The 14,152-nt window shown below is 47.6% G+C and overlaps 1 protein-coding gene across 4 annotated transcripts in view; it reads left to right on the forward strand.

Moving 5' to 3' along the window:
• The window catches only part of LOC128843988 (rap1 GTPase-activating protein 1-like), a 72,784-nt gene that overhangs the window by 37,449 nt on the left and 21,183 nt on the right, over positions 1-14,152 (forward strand). For 2 of the 4 annotated variants that reach the window (XM_054041207.1, XM_054041215.1), the window contains 5 exons: positions 2,595-2,729; positions 5,148-5,297; positions 7,511-7,614; positions 9,497-9,613; positions 9,984-10,110. In XM_054041207.1, the coding sequence (XP_053897182.1) occupies positions 2,595-2,729; positions 5,148-5,297; positions 7,511-7,614; positions 9,497-9,613; positions 9,984-10,110 (633 nt within the window). The remainder of the gene's footprint in view (positions 1-2,594; positions 2,730-5,147; positions 5,298-7,510; positions 7,615-9,496; positions 9,614-9,983; positions 10,111-14,152) is intronic. The other 2 variants (XM_054041196.1, XM_054041225.1) reach the window with 2 other exon arrangements.

Here is a 14,152-nt window from a genome sequence, read left to right on the forward strand (position 1 = left end):
TGTGTATGTGAGTGTTCGCATTAATATTTAATAAATGCAAAAAACTGTTTTAGTGCCAGGTTAAGGCTGCACAATTAATGAAAGATATAGAAACTCTTAGGAAATTAAAGTCCCTTAAAAATAAAATAAAGTAAATTAAATGTTAACTCAGCCTTGTGGTGTTTCTTGTATGTTTTATTATATATATCTATATTAAAGTACACATGTAACCCCTCCAAAATAGGGTTACCATACGTCCGGATTTTCCCGGACATGTCCGGCTTTTGGGGGCTCAAATCCCCGTCCGGGGGGAAATCCCCCAAAAGCCGGGCATGTCCGGGAAAATCGGGAGGGAGGGCTGGGCCGGGGTCGCGGGGCCGGGCGCGCGGTGCCGGGCCGGGAGCCGGGCCGGGGCCGCGGGGTCGGGCCGCCGAGGGGGTGCGCGGGGCCGGGAGCCGGGGGGTCGGGCCGGGAGCCGGGCCGCCGGGGGGGTGCGCGGGGCCGGGAGCCGGGCCGCCGGGGGGGTGCGCTGGGCAGCGGGGTCGGGCCGCCGGGGGGGTGCGTTGGGCCGCGGGGCTGGGAGCCGGGGGGTCGGGCCGGGAGCCGGGCCGCCGGGGGGGGGGGTGCGTTGGGCCGCGGGGCCGGGAGCGGGGGGGTCGGGCTGGGAGCCGGGCCGCTGGGGGGGGGGGTGCGTTGGGCCGCGGGGCCGGGAGCCGGGGGGTCGGGCCGGGAGCCGGGCCGCCGGAGGGGTGCGCGGGGCCGCGGGGCTGGGAGCCGGGCCGCCGGGGGGGTGCGCTGGGCAGCGGGGTCGGGAGCCGGGGGGTGCGCTGGGCCGCCGGGGCCGGGAGCCGGGGGGTGTGCTGGGCCGCCAGGGGCCAGCCGGCAGTGCTGGGCGGGCCGGGGGTGGTCGGCCGGAGGCCGGGGCCGGCACCCCAGGGCCCGAGCCGACCCAGGCTGGAGCCGCCGGGGGGCCAGCCTGGGCTGCACCTCCTCCCCCCACACCGCCCCTTACCTGCCCAGGCTTCCCGCGAATTAAATGTTCGCGGGAAGCAGGGGAGGGGGCGGAGACTTTGGGGAGGGGGCGGGGGAGGGGCGGGGTTGGGGGCGGGGCCAGGGCCCCGTGGAGTGTCCTCCTTTTGGAGGCACAAAATATGGTAACCCTACTCCAAAACAAGAATAGAATATCTGGTATATGTGCAAAGTGGCTGCTACTAGAACTCTAGTGGTTACATTACCTGACTTTGTACAGTGAAAGCCACCCAATCTTAATGTTGCATGAACTTAGATTTTTGCATTTGATTCAGAGTAGATTGATTTAAATCAGCAAGTACAAAATCTTGATTTAAATACCGTAATCAATTTTAATCTTGTTTTCCATTTATACTTTTTAGTTATTTTCCTAAGAAAGGTTTATTTGCACTGGTTGATAACCATTAAAGCATATTGATTTGCAACCAAATATAATTTTTACACTAAATTTGATACTTGTTTTTTGCTAGCCAGGAGGATTCACTATATCTATACACATTTATTTAAGCAATTATATTGCTTAACATGCATTTATTTAAATTCTTAATTTTTACATTTGTTTATTAAGTTAGAAGATGTGAATTATACATTTCTTCATTTATTAGATTTTTTTGTGTGTGATTTGTGTCAAGCTGTATTTGGATGGAAATTGGAATATAGTTTAAACTACTTTAATAAATTAAAAAAGTAAGTTTATCAGAACATGTTTGCATTTAAAATCAACTGATTTATTAAACAAAGTAAGTATCCTCTGCAGTGAGTGAACTGTACTATTTTTTCTGGCAACATGTCCTTCAAGGCTTTAGAACTAGTAGGCCTCATCTTCACACCTAGTTTTTATTCATAGATTGGAAGAGGGAGACAAGCTTTCCTGCTTTTTAAACTCCCCGTCCATTTTTTAACTTTGAAGGAACTAGTCATTGAACAGAACTAGTTGAATAAACTGAAATGAAGAAAATAGTCATGCTGTGCCTGCAAAAGACTATCAATAGCTAGCACTTCAACAAACTCTGGTTCCAGGTGCTTAGCCAGTGTCTTCCACCAGTTCAGCAGTGTGACATTCTTTAAAATTTTGGCAGCAAATATGTACTGATTAAGATTATATTTTGTAAATTTAGTTTAAATTATTTTTAACATAGGTTGTCATAATTTCAAATAGGTTTATTTTTAAGAACAAAAATGTATTTAATTTAAAGAAAGAAAATCTGATTTAAATGAAGAAACTTATTTATTTATTTATTTTAAATAATCAGTTTTTATCCACCCTGATTTCATTTCCTAGGCTCTTCTAAGACGGGCTGAGGGAAACGGAAAACAGAAGAAATGAAGAAAAAGGGCACAAAAAATAGCTTAAGGCAGTATATCTGCCTTCAGAGTTGGGGGAGAATAAGGAAGTTAGAGAAGGGTCCACATTTGGAAGAAATCATATTCCTCTTAACACTAGAGAAAGTGGGATGTATCAATTATATCTGAAATATAGGAGAGTTCATTCTCTCTCTCCCCCTCTCTCAGTGCTCTGTCCTTTCTTTTTTCTGTTATTCTATTCTGTCCCTTTTCTCCCACTCTCTCTTTCTGCCCTGGTGTAGGAGCGGACTCGCAGTGCCCTCCTAGAGAGCCTTTTTGAGGAGCTGCAGCTCCATAGCCGCAGCATGATGGGCCTGGCCTCTGGGGACGATGACAAGATGGAGAATGGGGGTGGTGGCTTCTTTGAAAATTTCAAGGTGAGAAATCAAGAACTGCTGCAGCCTCTTAAACCAACCCCTCTTTCAGAGCGGCTGCCACCCAGCTCAGTCCCAGTTCAGGATACATCAGCCCTGTTGGGCATGTGTGCTTGGGGTGGCAGGGAGTGGGGGGGAAATGTGTCTCCTTCTTAACATCCACATTTTGCAATGTATTTTTATATACCTCAAAAGGAGAAACGCAGCTTCTCCCTCCCCACTCAGGGGAGATGCAGCTTGGCACAGTACAGCATCCCATGCTGTTCCTAATGTGAGGCCTCTGGGTGGGATGAAATGAAGCCCTAGACCCCCTGGCTCTAGCCTTGGCCCTGGCTGGCATCTAATGGCAAGGAGGACCCAATTCCCCTGATGTATAGAAAAGAGATCAGGAGCTTGCAGAAGGAAGTATGATGGGCTTGGGTGGCAGAGCCTTTTGTCCCCCAGCAGCACACTGGCTCCAGCCTAGCTCCAGGACAGCAGCAGCAGCTGGGAAGGTCCCATCTGATGGTTGTTTCTAACACAACTGTTGCTGTAGTATCTAGATGCTTTGGAATACTGAGATACATCTTTTTCCCTCTAAATCACAAGCTCTTTTTTGTATGATGAGGTGGTATCAATGGCCAATCTCCAGGAGCGCAGGGTCAGGGTGATGTGAAGGAGGGAACGCATATACCAGTGATACTCAGATCTCAATGGTTCAGAAGCCAAATTAGTGATCAGCATTACCCAAAAGAGCCACAATAGTATGAATTCATTGTTTCATTTACTTTCTTTCTCTCTCTTTATACATACTATTCTCACAGCAAAATGACTGACTAAGTATTCTACAATAAAAGCATCCTGATTGATTAATAACTTAGCTTGGTTAATAAATAATTGAATCATGGTATTTTAATATCATGTGCTGCAAAGAGCTGCAGGAGACACATTGAAGAGCAACTTGCAGCTCCTGAGCCGCCTGTCTGAGTATCACTGGCCTACTCAAATGGGAGGGAATGAGTGTGCTGGTTCTCACTCCACTGCCTGCATCCAGGGCCGTCCTTACCCATACGCAAAGTACTTAGCTGTGTGCTGTTACAGCCCCTGCTCTGGCTCTTCCTCAAGGCCCCCGCCCCTGCTCCGCCCCCGCCTCTTCTCAGCCCTGCCTCTTCCCGCTCCCGCCCCACCCCAGCCCACCCCCACTCCCCTAAGGACTCCAGAAGTGGTCAGGCCTGCAGTCACCGGTAAATAGAGCGACCTGGCCCCAGCCTGCTCCACTCCCCTGGCTCCCAGCTGCACCGCTGGCGAGTGCTGGGGCGCGGTTCCCACCTGCCCCCCACCCCCCCCCCCCCCGCCTAGGAGCCAGAGGAGCAGAGCAGGCTGGGGCTGGGTCACTCCACTTCCCGCAGAAAGTGGCCAGTCCTCCTCCCCCCGTCCCCCACGGAGACCTGGGGCCAGCCCCCGCTCCTCCCCATGGAGGCCTGGGGCGGGGCCCCACACAGCACCCCCACAGAGGCCTGGGGCCCCACACAGCCCCCCGTGAGGGGGCTGCGTAGGGCACCAAGATAGCTAGGCACGGCCCTGCCTCCATCTCTCTTCCTTTCTTCTTGCACCATGTGTGGTACATGCCTAGTGGGACAGACAGCCATATCACAGGTACCAGCATCTCACTTGGCACTGTCAGCCCCCTTGGTTGGCAGCCCTCATCAGAATTGCTGGGGACAAAATGGGCCAACTCCCCACTCACCTGTAGAAGTGATTGTTGCAGGTCATGGCTGAGTCCCATTGGTAGGGTGTGTTTGAGTGATTAGCTTACTGCCCTTGCAGCATCTGTTCAGTGGATAAATAGAAAATTTCAGACTCTGTCCAGCGCCTGTCCGCATATACCCCAAAATCTGTTTTTCTGGCCTCTGGCAGCTGCTGCACATCGCTGTGTTCAGACAGCCTTTTAAGGAGCTGGAGAAGAGGGAGGGGGCCTGTGAAGTGGCTTTTTCAGAGTACTCTGGATTCGGTGGGGCAGCTTCTCTCTCATGGCCATTGCATAGGCCTGCATGGGACTGAGCCCTCCAGCCTTACATAGGGATTTGGTCCCTTTTCTTGCACTGGGTATTACTGTGTGAGGTAATGCTGGCTTTTTAGGAAAGTTGTAGTGTTGGTGGGGAATCTCTTTATCACCTGCAGGAGGATGGGGGAAACTGAAAGCAGAGGGAACAATCTTTCACTGACCCGGGGGCAAATAGACAAGATGGGACCAAACAGGCCTTTCCCATGGGTAATTTTTGGTCTGCTGAGCTCTAGTAGGGAGGGAGGATATTTCTGGTACTGGTGTCTGTCCCCCCCCCCCCTCTACTCCCCTCCGTGGTGCTCTTCATACTGTCCTTATGTGTGTCTGTGTGTGTGTGTGTGTCTCTTCGTCTGTCTATCTGTCTCCCTTCTGTCCAGCGGGTGATCCGAGGCCGCAGCCAGAGCCTGGATACCATGGGGATAGCCATGAGGAAACAACAGCAGCCGGCAACCCCGCCCAGCCGCCCGGCTACTGCCGGCCTTGCTCTCAACCAGAGTGTCGCCGAGGGCACCAAGGCTATTGCTGCGGTAAGGTACCGGGAGGGAGTGCCATTGGAAAGGGCCAAGCATGTCTCTGATCCTCCATGATCCACCCACACATTTTGTCCCTCTATCCCTATTAGTGTGTCCCTCTGTGAATCTTTTCTGTTTATATCACTCCATTTCTGTCTCTGTGTGTCTGACTGGGTGTTTCTTTGTGCATCTCTCTCGTGTTGAGTCTGTGTCTCTGTTTTGTCTTCATTTATGTCTCTGGGTCCCGTTCATCTACACACTGGATCTGAGCTTGGCACAGGGCTTGAGAGGAAGGGTAGAGGTGGCTTGACATCACCCTTGTGCCTCCCTTATCCTGGACTAGCTGTGGATCTGCATGCTGCCCTAACTGAAAAAAGACCATACACCTTGATTTTTATTAAGACAGTCCCGGTTTTTTATATGATGAGAACTGAGAACTTCAGGATGCTGGAACTGTTTCAGTGTTTCACTTCATCAATCAAATGTTCATTTTTTAATAACTACAAAATGTATGTTCCAGTCATATTGCTATGCTGAGTAGAATTCACTTGTCAGGAACAACAGTTCAGTGGAACAAGCACTCAGAGGGATGAACAGTATTTGGAGTGAGAGAAAAGTTAGATGAGCACAGGCACTGCCAAAACCATTCTTTTACTTGATGTGACTGTTAAGGATACTTGGTTGGTGTTGCATGATAAACTCATTCAGAGCACTAGATTCCAGGAGAAATGCTCCATTCTGAGAAATATGCCTGTGTCACTGACAGAAGTAACACCTAGTTGTATAAGAAAAAGTGCACTCATGTCTTCTGTATGAATATTTCATGACCCTCGAAAATGTTGCCACAAAAGTGTCCTGGTTTCTGATTCTGAAAATATGGTTACCCTAGCTAACTCGCACCTGGCTGCCTAAGGCTTCTGCACTGGGGCTCCAGCAGGGCTGGTGTAGTGCCAAAAACACCAGCTCTATGTCAACCATGGAGGTCCCTTTCTTTGGGGAATTGCAGCCCAGGGGACAGATGTTGTAGCTTTACAGATCCTTTATGTCTGCACTAAGAAGCCATAGAGTAGTGATGAGCTCTCTCTCTCCCTTCCTCTCTCTCTCTGAGTCTGTATGTCTGTTTGTTTCTTTGGGCTTGTCTACACTGCGACATTGTCGACAAAACTTTTGTCTTTTACGGGTACTTTAAAAAGCCCCCCTGCAAAAGACAAAAATTTTGCCGACGCAAGTGGCAGTGTGAATGCAGCTTTGTCAGCAGGAGTGCTCTCCTGCCTACAAAGCTAACGCCGCTCACTGGGCTGGAAGTATTGCGTCGGCAAAAGTGCCGACAAAATACCGACAGAGAGCATTCGCACACACTGACTTTTTAGCCACAGCCTTGTCGCTAAAAGCTGCATAGTGTAGACAAGACCTTTGTGTCTCCTTTCAATCTGAGTTTATGCCTCTCTTCCAAACTCTTTCTGTGTCTCTCTTTATGACGTAACTCTTTGCCTGAGCCTCTGTCTCTCATTCCATTTCTCTCACTCTGTCTCTTATCTTTCTGCGTCTCATTCTGCCTGTCTGTTTTTCTTCCTCTCTGTCTCTCTTAGCATCTGTGTTCAGGGCTGGATTAACGTGGGCCCGGGACTATTAGATTTTGTGTGGGCCCTGTATACAAGTCTTTTTCCTGGGAGGAGGTTTGGTGCAGGAGGGGGCTGGGGCAGGGGATTGGGATGCAGGAGGGGGTGTGAGGTCTGGAATGGAGTTTGGGTTCAGGAGAGGGATTCTGATCTGGGGCAGGGGGTTGGGATGGAAGAAGGGGTGTGAGGTGCAGGCTCTGACCGGGAGGCGCTTACCACAGGCAGCTCCCAGCCCGGCGGCGCAGCAGGTTGCCTGCATGCCGTGGTCCCACGCTGCTCCCAGAAGTGGCTGGCTGCTAGTACGTCTCTGCGGCCCCTGGGGGAGGGGGACAGTGTGTCTCCATGCACTACCCGCGCCTAAAACCCCTGCCTGTGTTGAACCCTCACTTCCTCCCCTCTCTTCCTCACTGACAGCTTGTAGGAGTTCTTCCTTCAATTCTGGTTCCTTGGGGGCTCTGGGCAGCACTATTACATATCAGAGATGATGCAAGAAGAGGGTCTGGGATCCAGGTTGCATACTCCCTCTCCCCCTCCTCCAGTACTCCACTGCTTTGTCTCTCATACTCCCCTCCCTCCTTCCTATAACTTCCTTACTCGCCTTCTCTCTAGTCCTTTGTCCTGCCTGGGAGGAGCCCATCACGCACCCGAGGCAGCCACTTCCACGGGCGTCGCAGCAGTGCCGTTGGCATTGAGAACATCCAGGAGGAGAAGAGGTAAGAGCTGTGGGAATGGATGGGATGGGGTGGGGTGGGGTGGGATGAAGGGTGCTGGGGCAGCGGAAGAGAGAGGAGAGATGGAAGGAACTGGGACCAAGGGGAGATGGAGGATGGTGAAGGCTGGGGGAGACAAGAAAAGGGGAGATGGAGAGGTGGGATCAAAGGAGCAGGAATGGGAGCAGACTGCAGGAGAAAATAGGGCTGGGACCCAGGGGAACTGAGAGGAAGTAGGAAGGGAAAGAAGTAGGGGAGGGGTAGACAAGGGAAACGGGAGGGAGGCAAGACCAGAGTGAAGGGGAGGATAGAGGGGAACAGGAATGTAGATGACAGGACCTTCATCAAACAGAGTAGAAGATGATCCAGGATTCCTGCCCGTCCTGTTCCATCCCTGCTGTGACAAAAACAGTTCTGCTGTGCGCATATGAGAGGAGCGTGGAGAAAAATATTTTTTTTTCCATTTTTTTAAAATAGTAACTAAATCTTGTGACTTTTAAAAGAAATAATTGTGCAACTTTTCTAAACATGCTATAATCAAAATGGCTGAATTTTGAGATTTGCCGACTATCACAGAAGTAGCCTTCACTGAGGAGCAGAGCACAGCCTTTTTCCAGGGCTTGGTGTAGCTGAGTTATGAGCATTTGAAAATTGCACACTGAGCAGTACAGGTTATTTTGTTAAGCTCTTAATGGGCCCCTAAAGGGGTGCTGTGCACCAGGGGTTCAGTGTATACCAGATCCAAAGCCCAGTCCTTTGAATTGCTCTATACGCCACATGAAACCTTCCCAATTGTTCATGAAATCCAGGAATCTGTCAAAGGGCTCAGTGTAGAGGAGAAGAGAACCCCCTCTCCCAGAATGTAGACAGCTGTGACCATCACCATGGGTAAAATCTGTGCCTGTGAAGTCTCTCTGCATGTCTCTTTCTCTTGCCCTTTCTTAAGAGAGACACTGACAGACTTATTTTTATTTAAAATGATGTATTTTTTTAGAACAATAAATTATATGGAGGCAAGTTCCCCTTAACAATGTATCTAAAATAAAAAACTATCACAACACTCGCACTTTTTGTGGCTTACCTTTAACCAATTTTACATCTTGTATAAATACATTCCTCAGCCCAGCCCTTTATATGTTACTCACCTCCCTATCCTCTTCAAAGATGTTTAAAGATTTCCTGCAAAGGTGGAAAAATGGGTCTGTGCCCTTATTTGCTTCTTTATAATACAGAAAGAAGGTGTTGGGTTTCTTTAGATTTTCTTCTGCTTGTTTTCACCTTAGATATATCAGGAATGCTAAGTCTGCTTTTCCCTGCATTTGCTGGTTGACTCATCAGATGACTTGAGATGAAGACTGGCAGTTTTCTCAGCTCCTAATTGAAGGGGCTGCACTGCAGAATAATTCACACAAAGAGATTTCCTCACAAATATATTAGTTAAATAGGTGTCAGCAAAAACACAAGTTTGATACAGTCTGAAAGAAAAACCACTGCTGTTCTCAGTTAGTCAAATGTCACCTCCTTGGTATGTTTGACACTATAAAAATACTAAATCTCCAGTCAACTGTAGAGTCTTCCAGGTTAGATAAGATCTGAATTTCTAGTGGGATGGGGGTGGAGGGAGCAAGTTGAGAAGAAATTTTGAAATCTTAAACCCTTTCAGGTCTTTTATTTTTATCATAAAGAAGCATAAAAAGGCCCAGTCCTGATAATGTTCTTCTTTTGTAGACTATTTAAGAAGATTGCTGTGTTCCAAACTGCCCCAACCTGCACCTTGTACCTGTGTCCCCCATAGAAATTCCTCTCTGTATTTCCTCTTGTAGGAAGCATTAAGTAACCCAGTGGTAACTCATGTCTCATGTAGCTGGTTTTCCTTTCACCCCAGTAGGGATGTTGCTGACAGAATCCAGAAGGTGCTGGAGAGTCCAGGACCCTTTTTAGACCTGAAGTCTGATGGCTCCTCCAGTCCCAGTTCCCCAGAGTTCCCAAACAGGAAGAACAAGTGAGTTGAAAATGGTCTTTCTGTTCAGGAGAAACTCTTGGAGTCCCTGGGGAAGGCTTCAGCATGGCAGGTGTCTCACTTTTTATCCCCTCACATAGGTACCTTGAATGTGGTCGCTAGTGATTAGAGCCAGGGATCGGGAGCCAGTTCTGCCAGGTTCTATTCCTGGCTCTGACACTGACCATGGATGAGTGAGTTCCCCTCGATGGATGATCCCCCCATCAATATGGATGATTACAATAAAGCTGCCCCACAGCGACTTGTAAGGCTTTGTTACTGTCTGCAAAGCACTGGAAGGGTCTTGGGTGGATGGTGCAAAATGAGATCTGTGTATCGCAATGATGGTGATAACTTTGGACTTGGATTTCAGAACCCTCTCCAATCAAACCTTGGGATATTGTGTGATGCAGCCACTCTCACGCTCCTCATCCAACGTGAGCAGCTGCTGTAGTGGAGTGAGGGAAAATGAAACATCTGAGGAAGAGGAGAATGAGACGGTGAGTGTAGGATTTATGAGCCCTAAAATACAGAGATTCCTTCCCCTTCACCGGGTCCCCCCTTCTCCTGCTTACCCCTAACACCAGCTATGTCCTGTAATGATAATTGGGGCCTAGTAGGTCTACCCTGGTTGTGAGCCTAATTGTGGGCAAGTGGATAAAAGTTTGTAAAGTATTACAGTAATCTATAACAATGAATGCTGATAGGAAAAGCTGGAAAAGGTACACAAACAGAGTGAATTAGTCCGAACGAAAAGACCCAGTGATATAACTCAAGGACTATGTTAAGTTCATGCCTGGAAAACAAAGTGTGGGACTGGAAGTCAATGGACCAAATTAGTGTATCAGAAATTAGGCCTAATTGGTGGGCAAAATAATCATAGAATAGAAATACAGAAGTGTAGGACTGGAAGGGACCTCAGTAGGTCATCTAGTTCATTCCCCTGCACTCAAGTCAGGACTGAGTAATAACTAGACCATTCCTGACAGATGTTTGTCTAATGTGTTCTGAAAAACCTCCAGTGACGGTGTGACATTCCCCTGGTGTTATCTGAACTCTGGGAGCCAGCCTTACCCTGTTCTGCTGTGAGAACCCCCCACTCCCAGGCTGTTCACACACAGCCTCTAGCATGTAAGCTGCTCCCATCTATGTGAGTGAGCACTTTTGGCCAGCCACTGCTTAGACTGTGCAACCGAATGACACTAGCCAATATCTCCGGTCCCAGACACAACCCTAGGAACCTCCGTCTTGCAATATCCAGTTATGCCTACTGGACACTGCAAGTTTATATGAATTCGTCAATTTAACAAAGAAATTGATATGTACCAGGCTTCTCATCCCAAGGGGAGTCTCTGACACGCTTCAAACCAAATGCACTGGTTCAGGTAGAATAAACAAACATATTTATTAACTACAAACGATAGATTTTAATTGATTATAAGTCAAAGCACAAGTCAGATTTGGTCAAATGAAATAAAAGCAAAACGCATTCTAAGCTGATCTTAACACTTTCAGTGCCCTTACAAACTTAGATGCGTCTCACCACAGGCTGGCTGGTTGCCGTTCAGCCAGGCTCGCCCCTTTGATCAGCGCTTCAGTCGCTTGGTAATAGTGTCTGTAATGGAGGTGGAAGAGAGAGAGAGCATGGCAAGCGTCTCTCCCTTTTATCATGTATTTTCTTCCCTCTTGGCTTTGCCACCTCCCCCGCCCTCCCCCCCCCCCGCCACTTCAGAGTCAGGTAATCCTCATCGTAGTCCCAAACTGACCAAGGGAAGGGGGAATGACTCACTCAAGAGTCCAACAGATCCATTGTTGCTGCCTAGGCCAGTGTTCTTTGTTCCTGTGAGGCTGGGCTGGGTTTGTCTCATACATGCCTTGATGAGGTGTGAACTGCCCCTCTGCTCCTGGAGAGTTTTGCCTGGGCTTGTTTTAAGCCATGAGGTCACATTTTCAGCCTCATAACTATATACATGAAATAACAACAATGCTCAGTGCATCATGAGCCTTCCGAAGACACCCAACATGACAAACTTTGCAATGGATACCACACAATCTATTATAAGGATGAACATGGGGGTGCAGGGTGTTCCCCCGAGGTACAGAGCATCACAGACGGAGATTCCACAACTTCCCCAGGCAATTTATTCCAGTGCTTAACTACCCTGACAGTTAGGAAGTTTTTCCTAATGTCCAACCTAAACCTCCCTTGCTGCAATTTAAGCCCATTGCTTCTTGTCCTATCCTCAGAGGTTAAGAACAATTTTTTCATCTCCTTTTAACAACCTTTTATGTACTTGAAAACTGTTCCCCCCTCAGTCTTCTTCAGACTAAACAAACCCAATTTTTTCAATCTTTCCTCATAGGTCATGTTTTCTAGACCTTTAATAATTTTTGTTGCTCTCCTCTGGACTTTCTCCAATTTGTCCACATCTTTCCTGAAATGTGGCTCCCAGAACTGGACACGGTAATCCAGCTGAGGCCTTATCAGCGCGGAGTAGAGCAGAAGAATTACTTCTCATGTCTTGCTTACAACACTCTTGCTGATACCTCCCAGAATGATGTTTGCTTTTTTTGCAACAGTGTTACATTCCTGACTCATATTTAGCTTGTGATCCACTATGACCCCCCAGATCCCTTTCTACAGTATTCCTTCCTAGGCAGTCATTTCCTATTTTGTATGTGTGCAACTGATTGTTCCTTCCTAAGTGGAGTACTTTGCATTTGTCCTTATTGAATTTCATCCTATTTACTTCAGACCGTTTGTCCAGATCATTTTGAATTTGAATCCTATCCTCCAAAGCACTTGCAACCCCTCTCAGCTTGGTATCCCCTGCAAAGTTTATAAGTGTACTCTCTATGCCTTTATCTAAATAATTGATGAAGATATTGAATGGGCCAGGACTAAGCCCTGCAGAACCCCACTCAATATGCAATTACAGCTTGATTGTGAACCACTGATAACTACTCTCTGGGAATGTTTTCCAACCAGTTATGCACCCACCTTATAGTAGCTCCACCTAGGTTGTATTTCCCTAGTTTGTTTATGAGAAGGTCATGTGAGACAGTATTAAATGCCTTACTAAAGTCAAGATATACCAGATCTGCCACTTCCTCCCATTCACCAAGGCTTGTTACTCTGTCAAAGAAAGCTATTCAGTTGGTCTGACATGATTTGTTCGTGACAAATCAATGTTGACTGTTACTTATTATCTTCTTATATTCTAGGTGTTTGCAATTGATTGGTTGACTATTTGCTCCATTGTCTTTCCCGGTTCCCTGGGTTGTCCTTATTCCCTTTTTTATAGATTGGCACTATATTTGCCTTCTTCCAGTCCTCTGGAATCTCTCCAGTCTTCCATGAGTTTTCAAAGATAATTGCTAATGGCTCAGATATCTCCTCAGTCAGCTCCTTGAGCATTCTAAGTTATATTTCATCAGGCCCTGTTGACTTGAAAACATCTAACTTGTCTAAGTAATTTTTAACTTGTTCTTTCCCTATTTTACATAAGAACATAAAAACAGCCATACTGGGTCAGACTAGCCAGGTATCCTGTCTTCCACAAGTGGCCAATGCCAGGTGGGATTCAGAGGGAGTGAACAGAACAGGAAGTCACTGAGTGATCCATCCCCTATTACCCACTCCGAGCTTCTGACAAACAGAAGCTAGGGACTCAGAGGCTAGCTGCAGATCCTACCTCATTTTCACTGGCATTCATTGTGTTAGACATCCGATCACTACTAACCTTTTTGATGAAAACTGAAACAAAAAGGTAATTTAGCATTTCTGCCAGTTCCACATTTTCTGTTATTGTCTATTGAGTAATCAACCTACTCTGTCCTTGGTCTTCCTCTTTCTTCTAATGTATTTGGAGGACACTTAATGAGGGGATGAGCAATTCCACTTATCAATCGCTCTTGGGGTCCTCCAAAAGACTTTTGGGGGAAAGTTAGAAGATGGTGGCTGAATGAAAGACTGGAGTACAAGAAGAAGCAAGCTTCACCATCATGGCTGCCACCGCCATTGTCTCTTGGGACTCTGGGAATCACCATGACACTGCTGGGCCTTTGTCATCCAGATCCTGAGAGATGTCCTGATTAGACTATGCCAGAGAGAAGGACCCAGGTGACCCTGCCACCTCCATCAGCTAAATGCCAACCACCACCTGGGATGGGAGACTTTATGTCTCCCTCTCTCCCGCTGCCCAGCAACATCCTTTTCCTTCCCTACCTTATTTCTTTTCTTTCTGTCTCTCTCCTTCTGTTTAATAACAGTCTGGCTTATTTGGCCGAGACTGCATTTTTATTTATTTATTTATTTATTTTTGCGACACTGCTGTAGGCCTGCCACCAGGAAGGTAGCAAAAAGCAATGTCTTAAACGGCCCAGTGCTGGTACAAGTTTGCCAGGTCTCAGATTGGGTGATTAGACCATGTGCTGTGTTTCTCCAGCAGCAAGATTGCAAATGAGAGTCAGCACCAGAAATAGAAGCTGCATTTTCTATCTTTTCTGTTCCCTTTTATGTGTCTGTGTTGTTTTGTTTTC

Source organism: Malaclemys terrapin, chromosome 1 (assembly GCF_027887155.1).
Source record: "Malaclemys terrapin pileata isolate rMalTer1 chromosome 1, rMalTer1.hap1, whole genome shotgun sequence".
Classification (NCBI taxonomy): Eukaryota; Metazoa; Chordata; order Testudines; family Emydidae; genus Malaclemys; species Malaclemys terrapin.